We start from the raw sequence: 13,696 nt of genomic DNA on the forward strand, positions 1-13,696 counted from the left end.
GTTTATTGCTTTTCCTCCTGAGTTATAGTTTGCTGTTGATTTGCTTAAAAGGAAAATGAAAATACTGCAGGGGACACAAGCAGGGTTGGAACTGGGTATGGGTCTTGGCTTTGAATTACTTGTGGCTATTTTCAAAAAATCAAAACTAGCACAGTGCCTGGCTAATAGTAACTGCTATATAAATGTTAGCTATTATTATTATTATTATTATTATTATTATTATTATTATTATTATTATTATTTAATTCTACCCTCAAAACACAAAGATGCTTCCACTGAGGAGCACTGGATTACCAATTTAGAGCTAGGAGAGACTTTAGGGATCATTTCTTCCAGTTAGGTGGCCCAGTGGATAGAGTCGAGAAGACTTGAGTTTGAATACTGCCTTATACATGTGCTAACTATGTGACCCTGGGCAAGTCACGTAGCCTCTCTCAGTCTATCTCAGCCTTATCTATAAAACAGAGAAAATAATAACACCTGTCTCATCTGCAAAACACTTGGAAAACTTTAAAACATTCTATAAATGTTATAATAGTAATTAGTAAATGTGAATGGTAATTAGTAATAGTAAATGTTATAATAGCAATAATAATGATGTTATTATAATTCCATAATTATAACAATAATTATAATGTTAGCATGATTCTGTCATTTTAGAGAATAGGGAGGGGCAGCTAGGTGGAGCAGTGGATAAAGCACCAGCTCTGGATTCAGGAGGACCTGAGTTCAAATCTGGCCTCAGACACTTGACATTTACTAGCTGTGTGACCCTGGGCAAGTCACTTAACCCTCATTGCCACCCCCCCCCCAAAAAAAAAGATTAGAACTGACTCAGAGAGGAAAAGTGACTTGTCTAAGGTCAATAAGTCTGTAAGCTGGGATTTGAACTTTTCTTTTCTTTTTTTTTTGGTGAGGCAGTTGGGGTTAAGTGACTTGCCCAGCGTCACACAACTAGTAAGTGTTATGTGTCTGAGGTCAGATTTGAACTCAGGTTCTCCTGATTCCAGGGCCCATGCTCTATCCACTGCGCCACCTAGCTGCCCCCGATTTGAACTTTTCTAACAGTGTTCCTCCAGCTCTGGAAACAAAAGTTCTTTACTAGAGTTCCAATAAAGTTTTGAATGGTGGCAAAATCATCAGAATAAGCCTAGCCTCTCCCCCGGTGATTTTTGAAGAATAACACATGGTTTCTGGTGCATTTTATTTTTTTAAAATTGGCTCCATTTCTTTATAGCCGTACTTTGTATGTCATGGTTGTTAGACTCAAAGAATTTGCAGTCTGGTTGGAATTTAGTGGAAAGAAAGATAGTCTTGGAGCTAGGATGCTGAGTTCACCTCCTACCTCAGTCACTTATTGGCTAAATCTTAGCATCTTGCACTCTCTGCCTCAGTTTTCTCATTTACAGAATGGAGATAATAATCTTGTTACATCTTAGTCACCATATTGTCATGAAGAAGGTACTTTGCAAAACTCCCATGCCCTCATTTCCATTCTACCTCAACCATTCAGCAGGGAAGTCATAGATGAGAACTGAACCTCTTTAAAAATGGTTGCACGTCTGAATGGACTACAACATCCCCAGAGTATAAACATCTCCCTCTGACTACAATCTCTAGGAAATAAAAATGGATTGTCAAGGAGTTTAGATAAACCTGTGGATAATAAGGCCATATGTGGCTAATAAGAGAAGCTGGGCTGTTCTGATGGGGGTAGGTGGGGGGACACAATGGATAGAGCTCTAGACCTGAAATCAGGAAGACCTGAGGTAGAATTCGGACTTTTTTTGCTGTGTGATCCTGGGCAAGTCATTTAACCTCATGGTGCCTCAATTTTATCAACTATAAAATGAAAGTCTCTAAGATTGCTAGTCTCTAAGATTCCTTCTAGCCCTAAATCTAGGATGTGAGGAATGATAACTCTGCCCTCTTTTCAATATTATCCTTTGGGGATAAAGTGGGTAGCCCTTGGAACTGACCTAGTATAGTTATTCCAATGTAAAAGAACCCTCTTAAAATGGAAAAGGCAGCTCTCCCCATCTTTCCTCCTGTCCTGGGGGTCTTCTGCTCAATGTGGCATTTCTGCAGTGTGTAAGTATGCTCATTCTACCAATGGGCATAGCTTTATCACCTTATTTTCCAACACCTTACTATCCCTTCCATCCTCCTTGTGAAGCACTAATTATCTCTCCATTTCCTACTTAAACGTTGCTTGCATCTCAGAGTCATCAGAAAATAGTTCTTATGTTTCTCCTTTTGTCATTTTTGTTTATCATCACCCTTAAAGACCAAAACAAGAGAGTGTACCTTAAAAGATAGAATTGTTCCGCCTGTGGTCCCTTCTTGTTAATTTTTACTGCTTCATCATGTCCTGTTTCCAGCCAGAAATAGTTGTTAGTTCACTTCAGCTAATTAAGACAGCAGCCTTGTGATTTCAGTTAAGGAATAGGCAGTGGGAATAACTGAGGCCCTGTCAAACGTTACTTTCCTATAATACTTTAAAAGAATAAAAAGGAAAAATTATGTGGAAAGCCTATTTTTATTTTTAATGTTTTCCACCAAATTTCTCACAATGCGCTTTTCTATTACAGTGGGAATTGAAACTCAAATGACAGGTTGACAAGGTCTAATACATGTATTTTAGCGACCTCCCGTTCTGGCTTAAAAGGAGTGATAAGTGGGACCCACTGAAATGGAGGGAATGCTGTGGAACCATTATTGACTTCATTAAATGTGTTTATGACATGTCTGTCAGTTTCTGGGTTGGTGCCCCATGCTGTATAAGCAAGTGAAGTTGTGATCTCTGGAAAACTTACCATCAAAAATGGGCTAAAGTGATATGAACAAATAAAAGACCCCTTTATCTAACCCTGCCTTCCCACAGGGATGACTTGGGGAGGAACTTTACAAGGTGGAACAGGGGGAATAGTCATGATATAGGGAAGTGAATGTAGAAGCCATGTCTTATTAGCTGTGAAGTTGTTCACTCTTGGCCAGTGACTCAACTACACTAGGGACAAGACATTTTTCAAGTGTCATCAGAGGCAAGTCTAGAAATGTTACATGACCAGGCTGTAGCTTAGCCAGGTTTGTCATCTCAGCCAACCTAATGATCCATGCTAGTGACCCAGCAATCAATCTGGCTGTACTAGTTAGTCTTGAGCATGGAGAGACCTGAGGAGAATGGATGGGGTGTGACGTGGTTTAGAACAGTGTCTAGTGCACGGGAAATGAACCAGTGCATTATTTTCAAATTAGGAATTGTACATGGATAAATGAGTGGTTTTGATGAGAAAATTAGAAACCTACCAAAGTGATACACTTAGGCTTCACTGATGTAGTTACATTTTCTCAGTTAAGGAAAATGCTTCCCCCATACTACCACCAAATGACAATGGATATTTAAATAGATTTGAAGCACTCTCACATGGAAGGGGGATTAGATTCATCTGTTTTGCACCAGTCACCAGAACTAGGAGCAGTGGGCAGAAGCTCAAAGACAAAAATTTCAGCTTGAAAGGAAATGCTTCCCAATCATTAAAACTGTACAACAGTAGAATGGGCTGCCTTGGGTGATACTGAATTCCTCTTCATTAAAGGGCTTTGAATTAAGGGTTTACTACAGTAACTATTTTTGGTCAGAAAATGGTTTGAACTGTATGGTCTCTGAGGTCCTTTCACACACTGAGATTCTATAATTCTGTAACTCTTACTGTGTCTGCTTCAATGAATGGGTTTTATCATGTATTTTAAAAAAATTAATAAAGTATTTTATTTTTTTCCTGTTACATGTAAAGATAGTTCTCAACTTTTGTTTATACCAGCTTTCCAATTTCAGATTTTTCTCCCTCCCTCTCCTCCCTCCCCCCTCCCCTAGACAGCAGGTAATCTGATATAGGTTATATATATATATATATATGTATATATATACACACACACATATATATATATACACATAATAACATTACTCATATTTCTGCATTAGTCATGTTATAAGAGAAAAATCAGAGCAATGATGAAAAACCTCAAAATAGAAAAAACAACAGCACCAAAAACAAAAGAAATAGTATGGTTCATTCAGCATCTATACTCCACAGTTCTTTTTTTTCCTGGATTTGGAGATCCTCTTCCATCACGAGTTCCCTGGAACTCTTCTGTGCCATTGCATTGGTGAGAAGAATATAGTCCATCACAGTAGGTCAACACTCAATGTTGATGATACTGTGTACAATGTTCTTCTGGTTCTGCTCATCTTACTCATCATCAGCCCATGCAAGACCCTCCAGGTTTCTCTGAACTCCTCTTGCTCATCATTTCTTACAGCACAATAGTATTCCATTGTATTCATATACCACAACTTGTCCAGCCATTCCCCAATTGATGGGCATCCCCTCAACTTCCAATTCCTTGCCACCACATAAAGAGCAGCTATAAATATTTTTGTACATGTGGGCCCCTTTTCTCTTTCCATGATTTCTTTGGGGAAAAGACCTAAAAGTGGTATTGCTGGGTCAAAGGGTATGCACAGCTTTATCGCCCTTTGGGCATAATTCCAAATTGCTCTACAGAATGGTTGGATCAGTTCACAGCTCCACCAACAATGCATTAGTGTTCCAATCTTTCCACAGCTTCTCCAACATTTATTATTTTCCTTTTTTGTCATTTTAGCCAATCTGATAGGTGTCAGGTGGTACCTCAGGAGGAATAGTTTAAAAGAAGATAGAAAATAGAGTAAATATCATGGGAAGGGAATAGGATGGAGGGAAATAGTTATGATGACTTTGCTGGGCTAATATGAAGAAAATTCTTTGTCAAGTTTAAGGTACTTTATTTAGGTTATGATGAACAGGATACTATTAGAAAAATCTGGAAAGACCTACATGAACTGAAGCAGAGAGAAATGCACTGTATACAAAATAACAGCAATCTTGTAAGATGATCTGCTGGGAAGCATGTGGTTATTTTCAGTAAGGCAATGATCCAATATAACCTCAGAGTTGTTTTCATTTGCATCTCTCTAATCATTAGAGATTTAGAGCATTTTTTTCATATGGGATATCATGTATTTTAAAATGAGATAGTTAATGACTAAATGAAATGCTAATCAACAAAATATCAAGTGATCACCTGCTATGTTAAATTTCATTCATTGTCTTTGCCAGACTAGAATGCTACTTTGACAGTGTTTTCTATCCTGCTAATGACAACTTATTTGACCTTATCTTAAAGGAAAAAATGTTCCCTTTTCTTCCTAGGTTTCGTGAATGATTCTGTTAGTAAATGCATTGTGGCTTTGCGCTTGACTGTGGTTGTGAAGGTCAGCACCTGCGTGCCAGTGGATAGCAAGTCACATGATGTGCAGTGTTCTGGAAAGGGAAAATGTACCACCACACCAGCAGAGGTGAGGAAGGGAGGGGGACTTTTCTATTTTAAACAGCATATAGAGATTGCTAAAAATCTGATACATGTTTCTGCTTTCATGTGTATCTATGTAATTGATTGTATGTGCAGATTTTTCAAAATAAATAATGATTATAAAATACAGTCAAATAGGCATCATGGTATTGTGGATGGTGTTGGACATGGTGCTGCCTTTGGAGTCAAGAAGACCTGGGTTTGAATCCTGTTTCTGATATTCACTAGCCATGTAACTCTGAGTAAATTACATAACCCCTAAGAACATTGATCAGTTGCCTGATTTATCTACTAAGTTATAGATGGGTAGTGACCTATAATTGTTGAAAATATTCCCATCCTGGGAATTCTTACATTGATGAACAATCACAGATTCCTTATGTAGAAGCACAAAGTGCTGGCATTTAGGCTAGATATATGCTTTAGTGGAAAAAATAGATTTTGTTAAAATGGACATGTGTATTCTATCTGGCAGCAGGACCAGAACAAAAGTGAGAGGAATGAGAAAGTCTAGGGCCACACCTTTCCCTTTGATTTTTTTAGACCCTTTGCTCACAAATATAGTAACTACTTTCCTAAGCTTAGGACCTCTTCTGATACTTAAATAATAGGCTGTCCCCTTCTCCTCTAACAGCTGAGATAATTTTTGGAAGGGGAAGTGTGGGAGGCTGTGGGAGAGAAGAATCCTTTAAACAAATACCTTCTGTCTCCTTTCTTCTTCTGACTGTTCATGATGAGATTTCATGGAATTATTAAGTTAGAAAGAACCTTAGAGGTCAGCTTGTCCAGCTTCCCATCTAATGCAGGACTCCTCTATATGATATTGCGAATATATCATTCATTATCCAGCTTCTGCTCAAACACATCTAGTGACAGGGAGCTCACTACTTCTAAAAGAACCCATTCTATTTTTGAATATCCATTTCCCCCTTCACCATTTCATTTTTTGCCCTTCTTCTAGCTCACTTTTCACAAATCTTGCAAATATTTCTGCCTAAACTGGTGTTAAGTAGGAGCAGAACCTTCTAATCATTTAAAGGTTCTTCTAGCTCACTGATGTTGGCCCCTTCTACCATCTGTGTAGATCACAAGCACCCATGACTTCTCATCTTATGTGATTCTTGTCCACTGATGAAGCAGTGGCCTCTTGTGAAAAATAGGACTTGCTCATGCCCTTTTATTCACAGGTATCACTCCTGGGCATCACAGAACTCAAAGAGGTCAAAGATGAATGAAAGGTCTCATATGCATCAAAATATTTATACCAGCACTTTTTGGGGTAGCAAGAAACTGGAAACAAAGCAGAAAGCCATTCATTAGGAGACAGCTAAACACATTGTGGTACACAGATATAACGGGATTTTTCTCTATCAAAAGAAATGAACATATAAGAATTTAAAGAAGACTTATATGAACTGATTCAGAGTGAAATAAACAAAACCAGGACAACAATATCCACAGTGACTACCACAATGTCCATGGAAAGAACAAAAAATGAGACTGAACACTAGATAACTAAAACAACCAAGTTGAGGACAAGGAGTATGGCATATTGCATATGCTTTTAAGTGTAGTTGATGTGTTGGTTTTTCTGAATTGCTTTTTTATTTTTAATATGTTAGGGTAAGAATTTTTAGAGTGCTTACTATGTGCCAAGCACCATGTTAAGCATTTTACAAATATCTATTTTTAGTCTCCTCCAAAACCCTGTCAGGTAGATGCTATTATTATTGTTGCCATTTTACAGTTGAGGAAACTGAGGTACACAGACATTAAGTGACTTGCTCAGGCTCACACTGGTAAGGATCTGAGGCTGTAATTGAACTCCAGTCTTTTTGACTCCAAGTCCAGCATCCATTATGCCATCTCATTGCCTCATCTGTGTTAAAGGGTAAGGGATAGAGGTGGGATGTATTAAGAAAGGGAGGGATATATAAAACAAGATATCTATAAAAAAGATTAATTTTTTAAAAAAGAAAAATAGACATTGTTTTCTGGAGGTAAAGATAACAACTTGTGCAGGAATAACTGAAATTTTCAAAATCAGTAACAGTTAGAATTAGGAGAGGAAGCCCAGTATAGGAAATGAAAGGAGATTCAGTGAGAGAAAAAAAAAAAAGCATGGTATCTGGAGCCAGGTGAGCTGGTTTGAATCTTCCCTGAACTACTTTCTGTACGACCTTAGTGAATTCATCTCTTTGGATCCGTTGCTTTGTTAATAAATGAGGGGTTTGTACGAGTTGATCTTCTTTCCAGCTCCAACAATCTACAAAACTGACATATGGTATTTGCATAAATGATATTACACAATTTAAATTTCGTATTACATTATTAACTAAAACATTAATGTATGAATTATATTAACAATAATATTTTGAACACAATTTATTATCATATTCCTGAAAGAGATAATCTGAAGGTGGCAGAATTTAGCCACAAAACTGGACAGGCGACTCGGGCTGTGGCTTTGCCGTGACAAAAGCTTTATCCAAGTGATGAAAATGAGCACAAATAAAAATCAGAGCCAGAATATATTCTTGCCTTGGGGCAGTTGGACTGGACTGAGGCCAAAAGGTGAAACCCAAGGAGAAGATTTCTTTTCCACCAGATAAACTTGCCTTTTAGATTCCATTGTCTTAATTCCCAGCCAATTTGGATGGTTCTCTTCCCTCTCCTTGGGGAAGCCTCATTAATCAACATACCCTGTAGCAAAAAGAGAGGATACTCAGTGCTTCTCTCTGTGGTAAAAATGGACAGAAAGAAAAATAACCCTACCAAAACCTTAGGAAAAACTGTTCATTATGGGCAATGAATATTGTAAGCTCCTTGAAGGTGGGGACAGTTTTAACTTTTGACTTTGTAGCCCCAGCGCTGTATTGCCATACCATAGAGAGCACATAGTAGGTGTGAGCAGGCTGCAACGTGAAGAACTTTGGAGAATATAAAAACATAGATTTTGAGCTGGAAGAGTCCTTAGAGGCCAACTGAATCCAACCTCTCTTTACAGATAAAGAAACAGATTGAGAGAGGATCACACAACTGGTAAGAGTCTGAGGCAAGATTTGAATTCAGATCTTCTGTACTCCAAGTCTAAGACTCTATCTACTCTTCCACATAGCTACCTCAGGATCACAGCATCCTACATTTAGGTCTAGAAGATAACTAAGAAGTAATTTAGCCTAACCCTGTCTTTTTATAGGTGAGAAAACTCAAGACCAGAGAGGTTGTAAAATGGATAGAACATGGTAGAACTAAAATTTCAGGCCAGGTTTTCTGACTCTAAAAACCACTCTCTTTCTACTATACCACACTGCCTCTTTAGGGAGTAAAAGACATTATCAGGAAAATGTAAGGTAGGAAGAGCATATGGGCTGATCAGGTGATGAGAGTACCCTCAAAAGGTGGAGGAAAAACATTAGCCTCCAGTGCTTTGGGTGGATCCCCTGTGGCAAACCTCTAGGAGGATGTGGAAAAGAGACATAGGACAGGCAGGCATGGATGGGTTGTGATCTGTATTGCTGGAGGGAACATCCCAATCTCTGAGATCCTAGGTCCACACAAGTGTCCATATTGTTTAGCATGGTGTCTGACATTATAGATGTTCAGTAAGTACAGTTGAATTGAATTGAATCAGAAGCATCTGGAGACCATGAAGGAGCTAGTAGCATCAGGGATATAAAATGAGCAAACAATGGACCAAATTCTACCCCAAATCATTCAGTTCAATTTCACATCTACTAAGTGCAGAGAAATCAGCTTACTATTGGGAAAGATCATAGTCAAAGGGTAGAGAGCTGGAAGAGACCTCAGTGGCCATTTAGCCTGAACCTCTTATTTTATAGATGATGAGACTTGTGTTCAAGGATTTAAGGGATTGGTCCAAGGTTATACAAGTAATAAGCAACAGACTTGAAGGGAACTCTGAGCACTGGATTTGAACACAGGTGTTCTGACTCCATGGTGTTTTCTTTACTACCCTATTCTTAGATCATATGAACCCAGATTGAGCTGGAAGGGACCTTAGAGATCAATCGATTCAACTCCTTAATTTTATAGATGAGGAAACAGACTTATAGAATTTAATTTCCTTGACCAAGGTAACGTGGCTAGTAAGTGTTGGAGATGGGATTTGAAGTTAGTTCTTCCTGACTTTAAGCCTGAAACTTTCCCTTTTGCTTAGCAAAAGATATAGTTCCTATGGATATGTACTTTGTTTCATAGAATCCCTTTAAAAGGGACCTTACCCATCCTCCTCATCCTTACTCCAACTTTATTGAAATTGTTCTCTCCAAGGTCACCAATGACCTTCTTAATCACTAAACCTAATGACCTCTTCTCAGTCTTCATACTTTTCTTTAGTCTTTGGCACAGTTGACCATTATCTCATATTGCATACTTTCTTCCCGTTTTGCTTCAGAGACACAGCATTCCCAATTATTCCTTCTTGGTCCACTCATTGTTTTTTTGCTTTTGTTTTTTTGGTGAGGCAATTGGGGTTAAGTGACTTGCCCAAGGTCACACAGCTAGTAAGTGTCAAGTGCCTGAGGCCAGATTTGAACTCAGGTTCTTCTGATTCCAGGGCTGGTGCTCTATCCACTGCACCACCTAGCTGCCCCCACTCATTGTTTTTTGTCCTCTCCCTAGTCCTTTAACATGGGTATTCTCTGAGGGTCTCTCCTTAGTTTTCTCTTCCTTTCTCTCCACATTCCCTCCCTTGGAAAATCTCATTCACTTTCATGTTTTCGACTACTGTCTCTGTGTGGATGATGCCCAAATCTTTATTCTTAGTCTTGACCTCTCATCTGACCTCTGCACCAGGACGTCTTTTCCTGGAAAGAGCACTGGTCATGGAATCTAAGGATCGGGCTTAAAGCCCCATCTCTGACACTACCTATGGACAAGTCATTTAACCTCTACGGGCCTAATTATTCCTTATCTCTAAAATAAGAAGATTGGAGTAGTTGGACTCTAAGGTCCCTTCAAGCTCTAAATCTATGATATTATGATCTTATATCCCCAAATGAGCTTATTGTTCCTCCTAAATTGGCTCTGTCTGCTCTCAGTATTTGTTCATGGCATCACCCTCCATGCTGCCCTCCACGTTCATAATCTTGAATTTTCTGGACTCCTCCCTTTTCTCTTATATTGATTAATTACCAAGAGGCAGAATGAAATAGCATATAGAATGCTAGACATGGGGTCACCACACCTGGTTTTGAATCCCATTGTAGTGGGACAGTTAATAGCTGTGTTGCCATGGGTCAGAGCCTCATTTTCTGCATCTTGTAAGTGAGGATGAGGAAACCTGCACTCTGTACCTCACAGGGTCGGTGGGAGGAAAGTGCTTTGCAAACCTTTTGGTTCTAGGTAAATAAATGTGAGCGGCTACTGTTTCCTTGGCAGTATCTTCAAAATCTATCCATTTCTCTATATTTCTACTGCCTTTGTCCTAGTTAAAGGCCCACATTACCAGCTACCTGGGCCTGCCTATGAGTATTTTTACCTTTATTCCCCCAATCTAGAATAATCCAGTGCTAGAATAACATTTCTTATATAGAGATCAGGGCATACCTCTTCTCAAAAATCCTCAATGGCTCCCTATTAATTATCAAAGAAAGTTCCAACTCTTCTATCTGGTATTCAAGATCCTCTACAATTTGGCATCACACCTCCTTTTCTTGGGTTATCTCCTATTGCTACCCTCTAGACACTTTACATCATGGTGAAAATGAACCATTGTTTGTCCTGCATTGTGCATAGTACTCTCTAGCTTCTGTGCCTTTGGTCACACTGTTCTCTCTGTTTGGAAGATCTCCCCTTTCCCTTTTTTCTTGTTGAATCATTATCCATCCTTGACAAGGCAACCACAATGCCAGGTCCTTTGGGAAGCTTTATCTTTTCTTCTCTTCTAGTTACCTTCTTCTTCAGCCTTCTCTTAGCATTGTTTATAAATCTCAAATGTTATCTTTAAATAATATTTTATCATTATTCATGACTTGTGTCTTGTTCTCCTACTAGACCACAAGTTTCTTGAGAACAGGGACTGTTTTATCTAAATGGATTTCCTTCCCTATCACAGTGTTTGCCATTCAGGGGTTCCTTAATAAGTGTTTGTTATATGATATTTTATATTAAGTCTTCTCTCAAGGTAAAACAGTCATGAGTTTGGGAAGGCCCTTATTTAGTAATGGTGTTCATTTTAGTTCACTAAGTGGAACCAGTTCTGTGTTTTTCCTGTCAGATTTTGTTAGGATAGAGGAAGCTTCATGCTTGAAAAGTATGGGTCATTTTTTGGTTAATGCTTAACATTAACATTTTTGAACAGAATGTTACTCTGAAGCTTCAGCTCATAGTAAGGTGAGCATTTTTCCTTAGTTTTTCCTTCTTTATAAAAAATTGCTTGTTCTCCTCCCATTATAAGTCACACCTTCCTATTAATGATCAAAGTCTTTCTTGTTAGTTACTGTGAAGGCCCTCTCTTCTTAATTCACCACCAAGGTTAGGTACATATTCCACATGGTCAGACATTTTTTCCTAGGATAATTCCCATCCTCTTTGATTATGGTGGACTGTTTTTTCCCCCTTCCATTTTATTCATTGTTATGGGGATGATTCTGTGTGTATGTGTGTGTGTATGTGTGTGTGTGTGTGTGTGTGTGTGTGTGTGTGTGTGTGTGTGTGTGGTTTGGGGGGAGAAAGAAGAATATAAAAATTTAAACTATCAATAAAAAGATATTGTTTTGAAGTGTTTGGCTAGTAACATTGTTTTTTTCCAATTTAATTTGCCCCATAATTAGTCAAACTAACATTCCCAACTCCTGGTTTTGCTAATGATTATTTCTAACCCCAAGATTGTGGTCACAAGACAATAGAGAAAGTTTGACTCATAAGTGTACTAGTAGATTAGTCATCCTGAGCCCCTGATGGAAAACCAGATGTCTAATCCTTGAGCAACAGTTGGTGAAATAAGAGTGCAGATGACTGATGAATGTGGTTATTGAGAAAAATGGATTAGAAACATTTTCTTGTCTAAGCCATTATTATGCCAATCTCACATAGATTGTGGATCCAGGAAAAATATAATAGTCACTTAAGAAAGAAACTTAGATACCATTACCAACTCTTTCTCTTACTTGTCAAAAAGAAATGGGCCAGAATAATTTGAGCAATTGGTGTTCTCTTCTGTGCTATCGGCTGTCTGCTTTTTTGACCATCTTGTTGATTTGAAATGATCACTAGCTTCCTTTTTTTACTTTTAATAGTAATGCATGGATGGGTTTTAATAGAGGTAATATTTCATTCATCCAAAGAAATGCCTCAGAGATATGATTTTCAAGCCATAATTAGAACAAATTGAAAAGATCTTCATTAAAATGTAATCTCATTGTAAAAAGGCCATTTGTAGACCTTACAAAGATACTTTGCTATAGTAGGTTTGTATAAAGGTAGACCAGAGGGTAGCAGAGAGAGCCCATCCAGAAATAAAGGAAGATATTATTTTTATATCTCTCAGAGGCAGTATAGTATAATGGATAGAGGGGCAGCTGTAGAGTCAGGAAGACCTGGGTTCAAGCCTAGCTTTCACTCATACTAGCTTTTTTACTCTAGGAAAGTAATTTAATCTCTCAGCACTCTAATCAGCTCTCTTAGATTCCAGGATGAATAGTTAGAGACTAGAAGCCAATCCGTATCAGTGGAAGAGGTTTCCGTACTGGGAGGTTCCTATGCTGATGAAATCACAGGTTTATACCCCCAAAAAATAGCACTCAGGGTTGAAGAAGCAGTTGGTAATTAGGACATTGACTTCCTCTTAGGAACCTTTAGCGATCACTGCAGTTCTGATTCTCTTGGGTCTAGATTTTTCAATCATGATTGCTCTGGTTAAAAGAGGAACCTTCCCGGGGGCAGCTGGGTGGTGCAGTGGATAGAGCACTGGCCTTGGAGTCGGGAGTACCTGAGTTCAAATCCGGCCTCAGACACTTAACACTTACTAGCTGTGTGACCCTGGGCAAGTCACTTAACCCCAATTGCCTCACTAAAAAAAAAAAAAAAGAGGAACCTTCCCTTTGAAGCAGGTAACATGGCCAAGGTTGGTGGAGACTGGATGAATTAAATTTAGTAAAGCAACCACTGAGTGGAGTCTTTTTAGGAAGATGGTTCTGCTAAATAAGTAGATACCATATTGACAGAACACACACCCTTTTGGGATAGCAAATAATAATCACCTGAAACCATGCTGAGGTTTTGTTATGGCTGAAATGAAGGTGGTAGAGACATTAAA

General features: G+C 38.6%; 1 protein-coding gene across 1 annotated transcript in view; it reads left to right on the forward strand.

The window, feature by feature from the left end:
* The window catches only part of DNER (delta/notch like EGF repeat containing), a 287,309-nt gene that overhangs the window by 119,453 nt on the left and 154,160 nt on the right, over positions 1 to 13,696 (forward strand). The window contains exon 5 of the mRNA XM_043993335.1: positions 5,256 to 5,401. Within this exon, the coding sequence (XP_043849270.1) occupies positions 5,256 to 5,401 (146 nt within the window). The remainder of the gene's footprint in view (positions 1 to 5,255; positions 5,402 to 13,696) is intronic.

Source organism: Dromiciops gliroides, chromosome 3, assembly GCF_019393635.1.
Source record: "Dromiciops gliroides isolate mDroGli1 chromosome 3, mDroGli1.pri, whole genome shotgun sequence".
In the NCBI taxonomy this organism is placed as follows: domain Eukaryota; kingdom Metazoa; phylum Chordata; class Mammalia; order Microbiotheria; family Microbiotheriidae; genus Dromiciops; species Dromiciops gliroides.